Source organism: Zalophus californianus, chromosome 14 (genome assembly GCF_009762305.2).
Source record: "Zalophus californianus isolate mZalCal1 chromosome 14, mZalCal1.pri.v2, whole genome shotgun sequence".
In the NCBI taxonomy this organism is placed as follows: Eukaryota; Metazoa; Chordata; class Mammalia; order Carnivora; family Otariidae; genus Zalophus; species Zalophus californianus.
In genome coordinates, this window is record NC_045608.1 from 18,356,282 (window position 1) to 18,371,932 (window position 15,651).

The 15,651-nt window shown below is 52.8% G+C and overlaps 1 protein-coding gene across 13 annotated transcripts in view; it reads left to right on the top strand.

The window, feature by feature from the left end:
• Positions 1-15,651, top strand: part of UBE3B (ubiquitin protein ligase E3B) — a 62,752-nt gene that overhangs the window by 28,512 nt on the left and 18,589 nt on the right. For all 13 annotated transcript variants that reach the window (XR_003516905.2, XM_027576056.2, XM_027576053.2 and 10 more), the window contains 6 exons: positions 3,998-4,117; positions 8,547-8,723; positions 8,838-8,948; positions 11,211-11,348; positions 11,673-11,738; positions 13,420-13,478. Coding sequence is in view for 12 of the 13 variants with exons in the window: in XM_027576056.2 (XP_027431857.1) it covers positions 3,998-4,117; positions 8,547-8,723; positions 8,838-8,948; positions 11,211-11,348; positions 11,673-11,738; positions 13,420-13,478 (671 nt within the window). In the remaining variant the exon portion in view is untranslated. The remainder of the gene's footprint in view (positions 1-3,997; positions 4,118-8,546; positions 8,724-8,837; positions 8,949-11,210; positions 11,349-11,672; positions 11,739-13,419; positions 13,479-15,651) is intronic.

Consider the following 15,651-nt stretch of genomic DNA (forward strand, 5'->3'; position numbering starts at 1 on the left):
TGAGGAGGTTTGTAGGAGTTGGAGTCAGAAGGACCTTGCGAACCAAGGGCAGGAGTGTGGATTTCAGTTGGAATCATTGAGTGTTTTCAGCTTCGGGGGCCCCTGGTCAGAGCTACGCTTTAGAGAGTTCCTTCTGGCCATGGGATAGAGGCCTGGCTAGGGGCAGCGGTGTTAGAGGAGTGGAAAGACGATAGAATCATGAGAACGAAGACATTCAGAGGAGAAAGAGATGGATTTCAGGTGGTGGGTGTGTTTCTGGCTCGGGCTCCTGGGCACTTTTGGGAGTCATTTCCTGGGGTAGGAGCACAGGCAAAGGCAGGTCTGGAAGTGAGGTCAGCGTTGAGCAGGCAACAGGTGAGGTGTCTACGACTCCTCAAGGCCATTGGACGACGGAGCTGGAGAGAGGCTCCGCGTGTGGACAGTGCCCAAACCTGGCTGCATCCATGGCTGTGGACAGGGTGGTCAGGGAGCCAGACGGAGTAAGACGACCAGGGACCTGTCCTTTAGAGCGCCAGCACGAGGAGAGGACTAATCAGAGGAAGGAAACCAGCAACGTGGTGTCCCAGACTCAAGGGACGGGAGAGGCTCAGGAGGGGTCAGGTCCTGTGGGGAGAGTGTTGGGAAGCGAGGGTAGGCACCGGCCGCATCCCTGGTTTGTAGTGATGCTCCAGAAATGTCTGCTGGGCGCCGCAGCAATACGGGGCTCCTTCAGGTCTTCGTGCGCCTTTCTTTCCTTTCCTTCTTTTTTGACAAAAGACGTTCTTAGAAAAGAGCACAAGTCACATTTTTGTATATTGAACCTCATTTTTCAGAGATACTTACTCCTCATTGCTCTCTGATTTTGTTTTGACCTTGATGTTAATACTCACGATTGTCATTCTTCTCCCTCAAGTAGCGATTCGCAGACGGATGAGTCTGTTTAAATTCTTGTTGCACTTGACAGCAGAGCCTCTCAGAAATGAAGGGATCTCATGGAGATGACTTAGTGAAACGAGCCCCTAACCCCCACCCCCAGAGGGAGCCCCTCTGACCATATCCCTGACCTTGCCTCAGATAGAGCCAGACGTGCTGTTGCTTTACTCTGCCCAGTGATGGAACGTTCTTCCTCACCTGAAACTGAGTGATTGCTCTGTACCTTCTACCCTTTGGTCCTTGAACAGCCACAGACAGTGGAATCTCTAAATCTTCTGGGATGCGCAGATGACTCTCACACAGCACCTCGCCCTGGGCCTGCGTGCCTGCAAAATCAGCCCTGGACCGTGGCGTTCCCATATCGCACGGCCTGGGATCTCTGCTCCGTCTCTGCAGTTCACAGACGGCATGCCCGGGTGGCCCTGGGTTGTCACAGGATATTTTAAGCTTTTGAGAGGAGCACAATGAAATCTGTTGGCCACTCTGTGAAGTAACAGCTCAAGCTCACGATGTCAGCATTCCTCTTGAGGATGTCCTATTTGCTAAGCTGGGTTTTAAAGAAGTTTTTTAATTTCAACGTATGTGTATTTTTAAAATAGAGCTACTAAGCCCTTAGCACGCAAATATTTTTTTTTTAAGATTTTATTTAATTCATTTGAGAGAGAGAAAACACAAGCAGGGGGAGAAGGAGCAGAGAGGGAGAGGGAGAAGCAGGCTCTCCACTGAGCAGGGAGCCCGATGTGGGGCTTGATCCTAGGTCTCTGAGATCATGACCTGAGCCAAAGGCAGACGCTTAACCAACTAAGCCACCCAGGTGACCATGCACACAAATACTTACCAAGTGGTTTAGGACCCTAGCCACCTTGTAAATGGCGCTGTATTTCTTTTGACCTAGGAGTGCTGCGAAAGTCCTTCCTGAGCCTTTAGGGGTGCTGAGAACAAGAAGCCTGGGAACCTCTGAGATTAGTTGGCATGACGTGGGGGCTCTAATCTAATCCTTGCTGTGTTTTTCTTCGGGGAATTTTGCTGAAGATTGCCATCAAGGCTTTTGTTACTTGGTTCATGAAGTCTCTCTTTCCTATCTCTTGGGGACCCTTCCTGGCCCCTGGCCCCTGTCCTGATCCTGTGATGGCCCCGGCAGGTCCGGGAGGGCATCTGCGGCTCAGTGTGTCGGGGTGGCAAGGGCTTTGTTCCATCCTGACGTGTCATGTGCTGCCCTCGCTCCGACGCGTCTTGCTGGAATGCACAGGGTGATAGGGTCTCTGTAGTCCTGCCTGCTCTCTTGCATCTGTCACTATGGCATTGGCTCTAAACGCCAAAACTCTCCCTGTTCTTGACCTCACTCAGGTGGGCGGCTCACAACACTGTCCTTCCCACCCTTAATGTTTCTAAAGGCCTCAACTCTGCCTGGTTCACACAGCACTTCACTCTCCGTGCTGTCTTACGTAGTTTGTACCAATCTGTGTGCGACTGGGACTCGAGGCCTTTCTCTCTTGTTTGGGCCTGGAAGGCCTGGCACCCTGTGAGGTAGGCAGGGGCTGTGTGGTGTGGTGGTCTGTGTGTGGGTCCTGGGTTTGAATCTGGCCCCTCTGTCCACCAGCTGTGGGACCTTGGGTGAGTCACTTTCTTCATCTGCACAGTGGAGACACGGGTCCTTTCCCAGATGTCTTCTGTGGTCGCTGAGGCCTCTCAGCCCCTTGAGCACTGCTTACAGTTGCCCCAATCCGTCTTCCACACCCCATGGAAATCAGGGCTTCATCCTGGGATTCCTGGGAGGCGGGCATTCCCTCAGCCCCCTCTGTACTTCCACTTCTGTGTATGAGGTCTCTGCCCCATACCGGATCCACCCAGATGGGAAGCTTTTCTTCTGCCTCGTGTGCAGGTGATCGTGCTAAAGATTTGAGGTCAGAAGAAGCCGTTGTGCGCCATAGCCCACACAAATGAAAGACCTGTTCTGGAAGTCGGCAGTCCCCCTGCACAGACGGGGTAGTCGAAGGTGCCCTTCACCCGCATCACGGCCGCCGTCCCTGATGCTCAGTCTGTTCTTCCCCTCTGTGTTGTCCTAGAACCCCCAGAGCTTTTGGTACTACTCAGAGCACTGCAGTCCTTGTTTCTAGACTTGCCGACCAGCCACATTAAGCTGCCCCGCTGAGAAGTAGCCCCTCTGCCAAATACGTTCCTCCTCAGGAGGCCATTGGCAATTGCTTTTCCTGTTACAGCTGTATTTACTTCATAGCCAATTAAATGATCAAATGTGAATGCACTAACCTCCCCCGTATATAGTTAACCCTTATTACCATTGTTATTGTTCTGACTGTCTTTGTTTGTATTTAACAAAGCTTTTGACTTTGGTGGGGATTCTCATTTTTAAGAAAACAGCAGTGGTTGGATTTATTTTTTTCATTCAGCTGATGTCATCTGAGTGCTTGTACAGCAGTGATTCTCAAACCCAGGCTGGGGCAGGGGGTCGTGCTCTCCTAAAAGGGGCTTATCAGAATCTTGACCATGCAGGGGGGAGAGAGGGTTCCTCTCTAACAGTAATTGAGAAATGTTACTTGGCAGGGGTGGGGGGGTGGGGCTACGGTGTGCTTGAGGGCACAGAGGACGCAGATAAAAGGTCAGGGACCTTTATTCTGTGAGATCATTTTTTAAAATTTCTGACCATGAAAAATACTATCTTTGAAATGTTTCTGTTTTGTAACTCTTGACATTGATTTCCTTTAAAGCAGGCACAGCTACATAAGGCAGCCTCTAACCTGTCCTGACGCCAGGTTTTTATAGTGGTTTATCAACTGAACGAGAATGATTTTCTCCCAGACCATTGTAAAGGGCATTCTGGCTACAGCCAGACCGCTTTTTCTGGGACCTTTCTTCCTTGGCATGTATTCAGCTATAATTTCTAATTCCCCAGATTGTGTTGGGGAATGTCTGCAATTCTCCCAAGACACTTCTAACCTGCAGCGCATATCAGAGTGTCCTATTCTGTTTGCCTCTCAGATGACTTTTTTCACTAATCTTGTACACTGTGTCTTCGGGAATCATCGGTTGTTGACCCAGTTTCTGGTCTCACCTTTGCTCATTTCAGAGAGTTCTCCTGTTTCGAAACATGGTCACCAAGGAGAAGGAGAAACTGGGGCTCGTGGAGACCAGCTCGGCCTCTCCCCACGTCACTCATATCACTATCCGACGGTCCCGGATGCTGGAGGTGAGAAGCCCATCGAAAAGAGGTGTACTCTGTGAAATGCTGGATTTTTAGTGGATGATCCGTTACCTCCAACCATTCTTGTCAGTCCTTGATCTAAGGGCACTGAAATCAAGGCTCAGGGTTGGAATGGGGCTGTTGGTCCCATCATGTGCTCTGGAGAGCTGCTCGATTAAACATGACCTCCGTGCTGGGGACCCATAGTGTGGTATTTCCCTGCCTTTTCCCCACCAGGGCCCCAGGGCTGGAACATCGAACACTTGGTGCTCTTTGCAGTGAGGACAAGGAGTGCTACGTGCAGGCATTCCCATGTCTGGGCAAACTCCCTTTGCCCTGGGAGACACTTTGCCCAGACTCGCAACTGTGAATGTGCAGACAGGAGTGTAGGTAGTAAGTTGACTGAGCCATACTGGGGGGTGCATTTACCACAGAGCTAGGGGTTCTTCGTAGACAGGAAGTTAGGAGAAACAGTGGCCCACCTCAGCCAGCGTGACTGCTCTGTGGCAGCTTCATGTGAACAAGAGATAGATGTCTTTCCTCGGAACACTTTACCTCTGTATGTCAGAAAATTGTAATAACTTAATGTTTTTGTCAGGACATAACGCTGACGACAATCTGCTGGAACGTCGATATAGTAAATGTACGTGCCTATGAGGTCACCGTGTGCCGTACCCCCCATGGTTGTGCAGTGCAGAGCCTGCCCAAATGTGCTGAGCCTGCCCCAGGTCAAACTGGTGACTGAACCCCAAGTCCACATTCCCAGGAGAGGCTGGACTTGATAGAGTTGCCCGGGCTTGCTCTTCAGACCTTCTCTTCTGGCTCCAGCCACAGCCCCTGGCAAATTAGCATGTTCTGCGGTATAGGGCAGTCGTGGGATCCCGGCATGGCACATGGCCACATAGCCAGCCACCAGCAAATGGCACTGGCAGCAGCCCTTCCTCCCCACCCCCTCCCCCACATTTTCATTTCTCCCCCTTGGGGCATTCCTGCTCCTTCCTGCAGAGCTGCTTTTAGTTCCCCTGAACACTGGCGATTGACACTGGGGTCTGCTGGGGAGAGGCAGCGTGTGTTAACCAGATGATGCTTTTGACATTCTTAAAAGTAGAAGAAACTTAAGTGCCTACAGGGACCCCCCTGGTCATGGGAATGGGTCAAGGTGGCTGAGTATGTCCGCACAGGAGCATCTTGTTTGCACGCGAAACAATAGGAATATTCTTCACTTCCGCTGCTCCCTCCTGCTCTTCTTGAAACACAGCCCTCAGCATAGATAACTCTGTAAGAAAAAGAGCCCCTCTCATGAGTGGGCAGATGACACCTGACATCCAGCCTCAGGGTTGGCGAGCAGTAGGGTGGGGTTGGCACCTCCTCTCCGTCCCACCTGACAACTTCTATGTGTGAAATCAGGCTCCATTATGCTCTGGGGTTTTTTTGTTTTTTAAAGATTTTATTCATTTATTTGAGGCAGAAAGAGAGAACCCAAGTGGGGAGGGAGCATCAGAGGGGGAGGGAGAAGCAGACTCCCCACTGAGCAAGGAGCCTGACATGTGACTCAATCCCAGGACCCCCGGGATCATGACCTGGGCCGAAGGCAGATGCTTAACCAACTGAGCCACCCAGGCGCCCTGCTCTGGGTTTTTAAGAGCAGGCCAGGGGGCTTTTATGTTGTGAATGACTGGGGTTTTGTGAAGTGTCTGGAAGGTTAGATGACCCAGCGAATCCATCCTGTGGGCCACCAGTCTGCAGGCTTTGCTCTGACTCAAAGAGGAAAAAGCCCAGTTGTATTTGGAAACACCCTTCTCCAGCATTTTCCTTCTTGGATCTGGATGCTCCTCCCCTGTCACTTAGGGTCCCCAGTCCCTCTCAGACGTGGCCGGCACCAACAGGAAGGCTGTGGTGGTAGAGACTGGTATGTGTCCTGAGAGTGACGGAGTCCCCGGCTCCCTCCTTAAGTGTCATTGTTTGTGGGACACTCACCACACGTCCTGGTTACCCCGAGCCTGCTGTGTCACACACGGCTCTCAGGGTGGCACAGGAGGGGTGTCTGTCTCAGGTTCTTGGCCAAGCCCACTTTTCTTTTTCTCTTCCGTTAGAGTCTGTCTTGTCATGACACAGATTACTGTTGTTCCTATTGAACTAGGAGGAGGAGAGGGTCACATACTCAGTCACCCTAGTTCTCATTACCTGCTAGCTTGGTTGTGAGGAGAGCCCAGTGGCATTTGCTTGATTTGGACACAAGGGGGCATCAAAAAGCTGATATTAGACACACCTATGCTCTTCTGGCCTTTTATTCAGTCTCCTTTTCTGTGGTTTTATTGAAGATGGCGCTTCAGTATTCCCCTTGCAGGTGTTAGTCTGAAGTCTTGCAAGAAAGCTTCCCCTCACAGAGGGTTAAACTGGGGCTGGGACCCTAGCATCTCAGGTCTGGAAGGAACCGTAAGACATCCTCTGCCCAGCCCTGTCCCTTCGGTCAAAGGCGGAACTGAGGCCAGAGAAGTTAAGATTCACAGTCACGTTCACTCGGGTCTCAGTGGGAGAGCTGGGCTCTCATCCCCAGGTCAGAGTCCTCTGCCTCTGCTGTTTGAGCTGCAGTGGGGAAGAGGGATACCCTCCTCCCACTCACCTTCCAGAAGGAAGGACACCGATCCAGTTCTTGTGTAGTGACGCTTGTGCCCAGTGGGCGCAGCAGGCAGTTTGTCAGCGGAGGCAGCTGGCAAATTCTTCTCTCCAGCTCTTCGAAGAAAAGGCCAATGTGGGGCTGATAAAGAAAAAGCGAGATTCACCTCCAACGAACATTCCTTAAGCACCTGCCATGTGTGCGGCCGCATGCTAAGTGCTTGCACGTAACACCATCTCATTTAATCTGCATGATCCTGGCACCCCTGCCAATGTGAAGTCAGCTTAGGGAGGCATCATTTCAGAGCAGAATGGAGGAAGTCCTGCAGGCAAGCAAGAACATGCTGGAATTCTCCACCCATCCTGGACTCCGTGCCAAGATAATTACCATAAATGTAGGCAGAATGACCATTCCGCTGCAGCTGCATGCTGACTTCCTGTGTTCCGCTGCTTTTCATCTCACTTGGTGGTTCTCAAACTTCCACTTCTCAGGTGCTTCTCAGGACTGCACACCCAAAGCCTCTGCCTTTCACAGATGGTTATTATTGGCTCTCTAACTTGGGAGCTTAACCCCAGAATAAGATCAGGAGCCACCAGGGGACAGTCCTTTGCATCACGAGGGAAATATGATCAGCAGGAAGGTGGCAAGAGTTCCCCAAAGCAGTTCTTACCAGTCTGGCCCCTGTGCTTTGTGACAAGGGCTGTCATTGGCAGGCAGGTGGCTGCTGTGGACATGGTCTGTCTCGTGTTAGCGGAATGTCTGATGGTACCATGGCTGTGACTGGGAGGGAGACCCGCAGGGTGGCCTCAGTAGGATATTGCAGTTGATTTGCCCCTTACACGACAGTATCTAAAGAGCGCGATTGTACCCCCAAGATGGGGCCCCTCGTGTTGGACCAGAAGACTCCTCCCTGGTCGCTGTCTTGTTCAGCACTGCTTCTGGCAGTCACTCCTCGAGAACAAAAACCTGAGCAGCTTGCTGATGCCAGAAACAGAACCAGGAGCCTAAAGACCTCAACAGATTAGAATTGAGAGGCGGACTAAACGATATAATTGAATACAAGAACTCTGAAGTCGCGTCCTCAAGTTCTGCATGGGGGGTGCTGGATGGCTGCATGCCTTGCCGGCTGGCTGCCAACCAGAGTGTGCTGGGCTTCTCCCCGCTGCCCTTGCCTTGTGTGGGCCCAGCATCACTCCTGCACCCTTGTCCCTGCCATCTCTCTGCTCTGCCGCCAACAAAGATCTTTCTGAGAAAGCCAGTCATGTCTCTCCTTGCCTGGACTCTTCTGTGGCTCCCTGCTGCCCTTCAGGGTGGACCCTAAATTCCTTAGCCTGACTCACCCAGGCCTTTCATGATCTGGGGAAAGAGACCAGGAGTTGAGGGGTGGGGCGTATTTTTATTTTTATCTCATAGGGGTCTGAGTTTGACTGATTTTTACCATGAACTAAATAAGCTAGTCTTTGCATTAAAATAGGGTGGGATCTTGTCGCCATTACTTCCATCCTTTGTCTGACGGCCAGGAGCTTGTCGCAGCTCATCTTGTCTGGTTTCCCCATCTCCGTGCTCTGCATCATCTCGAGGGCAGCCTCCCCTTGCCACAGAGCAGTGGAGTCCTGTCCCCAAAATGAGTTTTCCTTTTAACCGGCCCATTTAAAAACGGGTGAGAACTGCCCATCCCCACACCCCACGCCCTGACTTGGGTGTTTAGTAGTTACGCCAGGAAGGCTTCACACAGGGGAGCCGGAACTGTGGAGCAGCAGCCATGAGTTAGGCAGAGGGCCTCCCCCTCCTGACGGGCTGCCATTCTGGCCTCGGCAGGACGGCTATGAGCAACTCCGGCAGCTCTCCCAGCACGCCATGAAGGGCGTCATCCGCGTCAAGTTCGTCAACGACCTCGGGGTGGACGAGGCAGGCATTGACCAGGACGGTGTCTTCAAGGAGTTCTTGGAGGAAATCATCAAGAGGGTGTTCGACCCAGCACTCAATCTGTTCAAGGTATTTAAGGGGAGCGGGAGCGGGGCCGACGGCAGCCACATTCTCGGTGACGAGTGAGAAGCAAAGGGCCGGGCACGCAGGCTCCCTGCCTCTCTCCGTTCTTCTCCCTTGCAGACAACCAGCGGGGACGAGAGGCTCTACCCCTCGCCCACGTCCTACATTCACGAGAACTACCTGCAGCTCTTTGAATTTGTGGGCAAGATGCTGGGGAAGGCCGTGTACGAGGTAGGCACATGCAGGAGCGGCGCACCTGGGGGGGGGAGGGAAACAAGATGCTAGAAGCCCCGGGGACTTGGTGCGTGGTGTCGTGGCGGGGCCCACCTACATAAAGGCGCTGTCATTAGGAGGGAGCCCGAGAAAGCGGACAGCACCCACAATTACTGGACAGAAATACTGGGTGCTTTCCACGGGGTATGTCATTTCACCCTCCCGCCCAGTCCTGTGGCCAGGCTGCTGCTGCCCCGTTTACCTGCCGGTGACAGGACCAAGGCTTCGAGAAGTCACTGGTCCAGACTCTCAGTGCTAGTTAAGCGGTAGAACCCAAATTCAAACCCAGGCTGGCCTGGTCCCGTTGTAGGAGGGTAGCATTTTGTGGGGCGTGTTAGTTGTTACAGCTGTTTCCCTAAATCTTTTGTAATTGGAGTGAGTGCTTCAGAGCCAGCCGCAGGCGTCTCAGTGTTGCCTATGAGCCAGAACAGGACCGCAGGACAGTGCCCCCAGCTGCTGGTCGAGACTGGCTGTCCCCGGCTAGCTGTATGACTGCGAGCATGTCGCATTTATTTCTGTAGGCCCTCGTTCTGGTCGGAGGGAGTAGGGGTGATAAAAGCTACGTGATGGGGTTGCTGTAGATCGTAAATGAGCGAAGATAGGGAAGACCCCCCCCCCCCCATCGTGCCCGGCTCGTCGGTCTCGTGGGGTCAGGGCGGCGTGGACTGGGGCAGGCCCCAGGTGAGGCCCACACAGCTCCCGATCCCTGTCCACTGCGAGCCAGGCCGGCAGAACTCCCTCCAGGGGGCTTTGGCCCCCACCCTGAGGGTTCTGCTCCCCAGGCAGGAAGGAAAGCTACAGCGGGAGCTTGTGGCCTTCACAATGGGCTCCAAGAGTGCCTGAGCAGCACTCATCTCTCACCCATCACAAACCCTAGGGAAGGTAGGGTGCCCTCCAACGGCAGAGCTGGTGGCTGGGGCCAGTGGAGGGAGGGAGGGAAAGAGGCCATTTGGGGGCGAGCATACGCATTCTCTCTGTGTTCATGGCCTCAGTCCCTGGCCAGCGTGAGATCAGATGCCCCCTCTGCATCCCTGCCCAGGCTCCCTCAGGCTGCCTCCTGCCCTAGACTGGGTGGGGGTCCTGGGCTCCTTTTCTGTGTTTGTTTCCACATCTGCAAATGGAGACCATATTTCAGCTGATTTCCCATTTAGAAAAGAAATCCCATGAGGATGTACCTGGCTACATGCCACATTTCTCTCTTAAACGTGTAGCTGTGCTATGTCCAGAAGAGTTGAGCCAGCCGAGAAGCATGACTTCATGGCTTCTGTGAATGTGCTCCCCCGTTCCCTGGACCCAGCGTCTGTCTCCTTCTCCAGCAGTAACAGCGCAGAGAGAAATTAGGACATGCTGGGCCCCGTGTGAGGGGCAGCGTGTATTAACTCATGTAACCCTCGCAGTCCTCTGAGATGGGCCGTCATCGAGTCTGAGCCCCTGTCCCTTCTAAATCTCTCTGACCTGCATACTTCTCTCCAGCTAGAACAATCTGTCCGTCCTCCCCAGTGTTCTGCAATGGTTTTCTTGCTGCATCCCTCCCTGCCTCCTGTCCTCCTCCGGTCCGTTCCCCACGCCAAGTACAAACCTGACACTTCTCTGCCTAGAGCCCCCCTGGGGCTCCCTGCTGCCCTCCGCATAGAGTTCAGACTTCAGGAAGCCCCCCCCCCCGCCCCGATCTGGCCCTGATCCCTCGCCTCTCCTCCTTCAAACACTGTGCTGTGGCCAGAGAGCTCTGTGCTCCCCACCCCCCACCCCAGGGCATGCCTGTGGGCCTCTTGTAGAGAGCCCTTGTGCTCCTCAGGTCTAGCCTAGATAGGTCTCTCTCCTGGAGGCTTCCCCTGCCCTGTCTCCAAGTGAGAGCCGATGCTTTGCGTTCCTCTCCACCCTGCTCATTTAAACCTGAACACTGGGAGGCTCTGCCGGTCCCCATTTACAGAGGGGGAGAGCCGGCATCCTGCAGCCAGGCAGCAGTGCAGGTGGGACTGGAGCCCTGAGCTGTGTAGCTCCAAAGCCTGTGCCCTTAACTGCTGGACCGTGATGTCCCTCGGAGGCACTTGATGGTGTGCAAGTGGTGGGAGGTACTGGTCTCCACCTCAAAAGTTTATGAAGCGCCTCAAGATGTCCTTGACGCCCTTGAAGCCCCTCTGCAGCCTGAGCCACCCTGACCAGGTCCCTGAGGTGGGATCCCGCATGGCAGACGGCGAGCTTCCGTCTCTCCTCTCGCAGGGAATTGTGGTGGACGTGCCCTTCGCGTCCTTCTTCCTGAGCCAGCTGCTCGGGCACCACCACAGTATCTTCTACAGTTCTGTGGATGAGCTTCCTTCGCTGGACTCAGAGTTCTATAAAAACCTCACTTCCATTAAGGTCAGTGTGGCATGGCGGCAGGCATCGCTGCAGGCTGGTGGAAACTCAGTGAAGTGAAGGCCTCAGGGTTCTCGTGTGGTGGGAGGTGATTTCCTGCTCTGGGGCAGGGGCTGCTCTGTAGCCACCATGGGCCCCCACGTCCCCTTCTGGCCATTCCTACCTCCTTCCTCACGGTGATGAGTGGCCTTTCTCTTTGCTTCAGGCTGAGTGGCAGTCATAGTGGTCCTGCCCATGCAGCATCGTGTGTTGGGGGGGGGGTGGTTAAAGCTTTCAAGGATATGGCCCGCCTGGGTCCCAACACTCACCCTTTCTCTGTTGCATTAGCGCTACGACGGGGACATTGCTGACCTGGGCCTGACTCTGTCGTACGACGAGGACGTCATGGGTCAGGTAGGTCGGCCTCTGTGGCTCAGCGATTCTTTGCCGCCCTCCACTGGCTTCCTGGGACCTGCCCTGCTCTTGGTGTTTTCCCCAGGAGAAGGTCCACAAACCGAGGCTGGCTGTCCTCTGGTGTCTGGCTCCCTCGCCCATCCCCCTACTCCCGCCTCACCAGCCAGGGGGGGCGTTCCCCCTCCCGTTCCCAGTTGACCTGGCCTTTGCCTGCTTGGCCCTCGGAGAGCTCCCCACAGAGACCCTGCTCTGCTTAGATCGCACTTAGGGTCCTTCCTGATGGAAGTTCTAATTCCCCATTTGTAACGTTGCTTTTTGTTGCCATGGTGAGGATTAGCTGTCACACACGGAGGCTTGTGACTTGCAGAGGGGAAGAAGCCGCCCGAGAAGTGCCTCGAACAGAATCCAGGCCTTGCTCTTGCTCATCATGGAGAGCAGAGCAGGAGGAAAAGACAGTGGACACTGTGGCAGCAGAGAAGTCTCCTGCCAGAGTTTGCCTTTTGGCTTTTCCCTGAAGTGCCCTCTGCGCCCTCCAGTGCTGTCCCAGCGGACACCTGCGTGAGCCTCCGTGCGCCCGTGTTCTGAGGGCTGCGGGAGAAACCGGACCTAGAGCTGCCTCGTGCAGAGCTGGCTTCTTGGGGCCGAGCCTGCATCGCCTCCGAGAGGTCACTCGTCTCCCCGAGCCCCGCTTCTCTTCTCTCACAAAAGTACCTCTCGTGAGTGTGAGTCCTGGCTGGGAGCAGCGTGACACCGTGAGCTCCTGCAGGGAGCCCTGAGCACGCTGGTGTGTGAGTGCTCTGCGGAGCCTGTGAGGGAAGAACCTCCGCCTTCCCACAGAGCGATTCTCCGAGGCTTTCCAAGTAATAGCGCGTGGACGAGGCACTCCCTGGAGCCCTTTCCGGGAAACACCAGGCCAGGGGCTTGCCAAAGGCCCTTCCAGCTTCAGGGTCCTCCGGTTGCCCCAAGGTGTTGGCAGCGCTGGGACTAGAGGCCACAATCGCTCCTTTCTTCATCATCAGAGACCCAGGATATTCTATTAGTAGAATTTCCGCTAAAATTAGCTTTAAAATTATGCATTCTTTGATTTTTAGGTGACCCCCAGAAATGCCTGAAGTTGAGGAAAATACTTCTGTGGTCTTCAAATCTTTAATCAGATTTTGAGCCTTCCTCAGAATTTTCTCTTTTGATGATAAAAGTAACGCAAACTGGTAACCACAGATTCTGCTATGAGATGAGCACAGAACATGAAAAAACCAGTTATAGGATCAGTGCCAGGAGAGCACCACTGTTAATGTGTCATGTGTTTTCAGACTTTTCTCCCGGGGCACCTATATCATTTTTTTTTTCCAGAAATGGTACCATACCATTCCAGGGTACGGCTGTACCAACATCTGTTTAACTGTGCTCATAATGCAAACATGGTCCCCTCTATGATGTCTTTAAGCCTTAGTACAAATGTCTGCATGAGGGTCGGAAGAGAAGAAACCTTCCATACTGATTGTGCAGGGTCTGCTTGTTGATATTTAAGCCCTGGCTTCTTGTGAAAATGATTATTCCCATACACGTCCCATCTTCATTCTGTCATTATTATGGACGTTGGCGTCGGGCCCTTTCATCTTCAGGAAGCCTTATTTTCCCGTTAGAATTCTCTCGAGTAATTGCGCCCCATCTTCTCCCCCAGCTTGTTTGCCATGAACTGATTCCTGGAGGGAAGACCATTCCTGTTACGAATGAAAATAAGTGAGTATAGCAATTAGATTTTTAAGGTCAGCACTTGAAAAAGACTTCATTCTGGCTCTCCGGTCTTACTTTGAGAATTTATTAAGATAGATTGAAGTACAAAGAGGCCATAAATATCATAATGGAATTTACTGGTTACAGTTCATAGGCCAAAATTGTATTAAATTCGATTTGCAAAATAAGAATTGACAATTTATTTTTTGCAGTAGCACATCTAAGGTCAGAGCCACCCAGGCCACAGTGCTCCTAGGAATTTAATGATGGCTCAAGATGCAGACAAATGGATTCTGAGCCGCTCGGGCACGTAGTCCTGAACCCAGAGGGCACAGAGGCAGAAGGACACCTTGGAGGGGCAGATCATTTTGGAATGATAGCATGTGGCAGTTGTATAAAATGCTGTTCTTGAGAAGACACAGTGATGAATTCAAATGCCATAGACAGGTCCTTAGACGTGGGAGGACTCGGAGGCCCAGCAGCTATTGTCACAGATAACAGGCTTTTAGAAATCTATCATAAATGTCAACCTCTTTGGTCCCTAGAAGCAAAACTCCTTAATGCACTGTCTCCACCCGCACTATTCTCACCTAATTAAAACAGTAGAACCTGGCATGAGGAGTAGATATTGGCCCTTTTGTCAATCTATCAATCTTCTCCTGCCGCCAGGCTCAGCTGAGCATCTGAACTGTTAATCTGAGCATGACTCTCCCAGTGACAAGTGAGAGCTCAGTCCCACCTGGTGAGTCATTTGGATCAGATGCACATTGCAGCCCGAGCCTCCTGCCCCTCTCGGGGCAGGTGGTTGGGGCAGTCTGCATGCTTGCAGAGCTTTGATTTAGACTGTCAGTGTGGTCAGAAGAATGGGCCTGATTCTCCTCAGGATTGAAAGACACCAGTTTTGACTCCTGGCCCCGGGTCATTAGTTGGACAACAGAGAAGAGAGCCGGGAGCTCAGGTGGGGAGGTGCTGCCGGGGGGTGTCAGCAGGGCCACCGCATCCTGTTGCTCCCTGCCGTGTGCCTAGAAACCATCCCTTCAGAGGGCTTCTGTGAGCTCATGCGTGTAAAATACCTTTCAGGATGTCTGGCTCAAAGGGGGGGCCTCAGTAAAGGAGAGCAGTGAACGTCCCCAGTGTCAGCTGTGTAACATGTCCCATAGAGCCCGCCACCCCCAGATCGGCTGTGTTTTGCTGGGCGTGGCACGAGGGTGATGGTGGAAGCGGCATGGATCACAGCGAGAGGCAGCGGGCCAGTGCAGCCTGTGCTGGAGTGAGACTCCTGTCCTTCCTGGACCTGTGTGAAAGCCACTTCACAAACTTACACGTTCTCAGCAAAAACCTCAGCGTGGGGCGCCTGGGTGGCTCAGTTGGTTAAGCAGCTGCCTTCGGCTCAGGCCCTGATCCTGGAGTCCCGGGATCGAGTCCCGCATCGGGCTCCCTGCTCAGTAGGGGGTCTGCTTCTCCCTCTGACCCTCCTCCCTCTTGTGCCCTCTCTCTCTCTCTCTCTCAATAAATAAATAAAAATCTTTAAAAAAAACAAAAAACAAAAAACTCAGCGTAAGGGCAAGGGGATTCGGTTCGACAGACGGTCTTAAAAGGCCTGGAAACGCCTATTCCGCCCTCCTTAGGAGTGATACTTGATCTTGCACTTTCTGTTAAATGGGAAAGTCCTCCAAAGTCCCCCTCTCTCTTTTGGTAAAATGGGACAATATCAGCAACCTGCTTCGAAGTGTGTGTGAAAGGGGTATCAATAATGGAAAAAGTTGTATATAAGTATCTCGATGTGCAAGTCTGCTGCTGGATAATTTTTTTAAATAGGCATATTTTCAGGGTTAGAAACTCAGGTCTGAGCACTGTGGGGTAAAATTTTTATTTGGACTGTGCTAATTTGGGATTTGGGGAGTTGTACCTGGGCTGGGCTCAGGTACTTTGCTAAGAAATCAGCCATGCTAGCAAGCCTGGATTTAACCTGTTCGAAAGGTTTGCATTGTATTACAGTCGTAGATGAGGTCATTGCACTCAGTAAAGCAGGCCCAGAAGACCCATCTGCTCGGAACTGTTGTTAGTGCTCTGACTTCCCCTTTGAACCTAAGTGTAAGCCAGCTGCATTTGGTCACAGCTTTCTGCAGGCTTACTTTGCATGGCTTCCAGTCTTGGTCCAGATTAGCAAGGCTTTGAT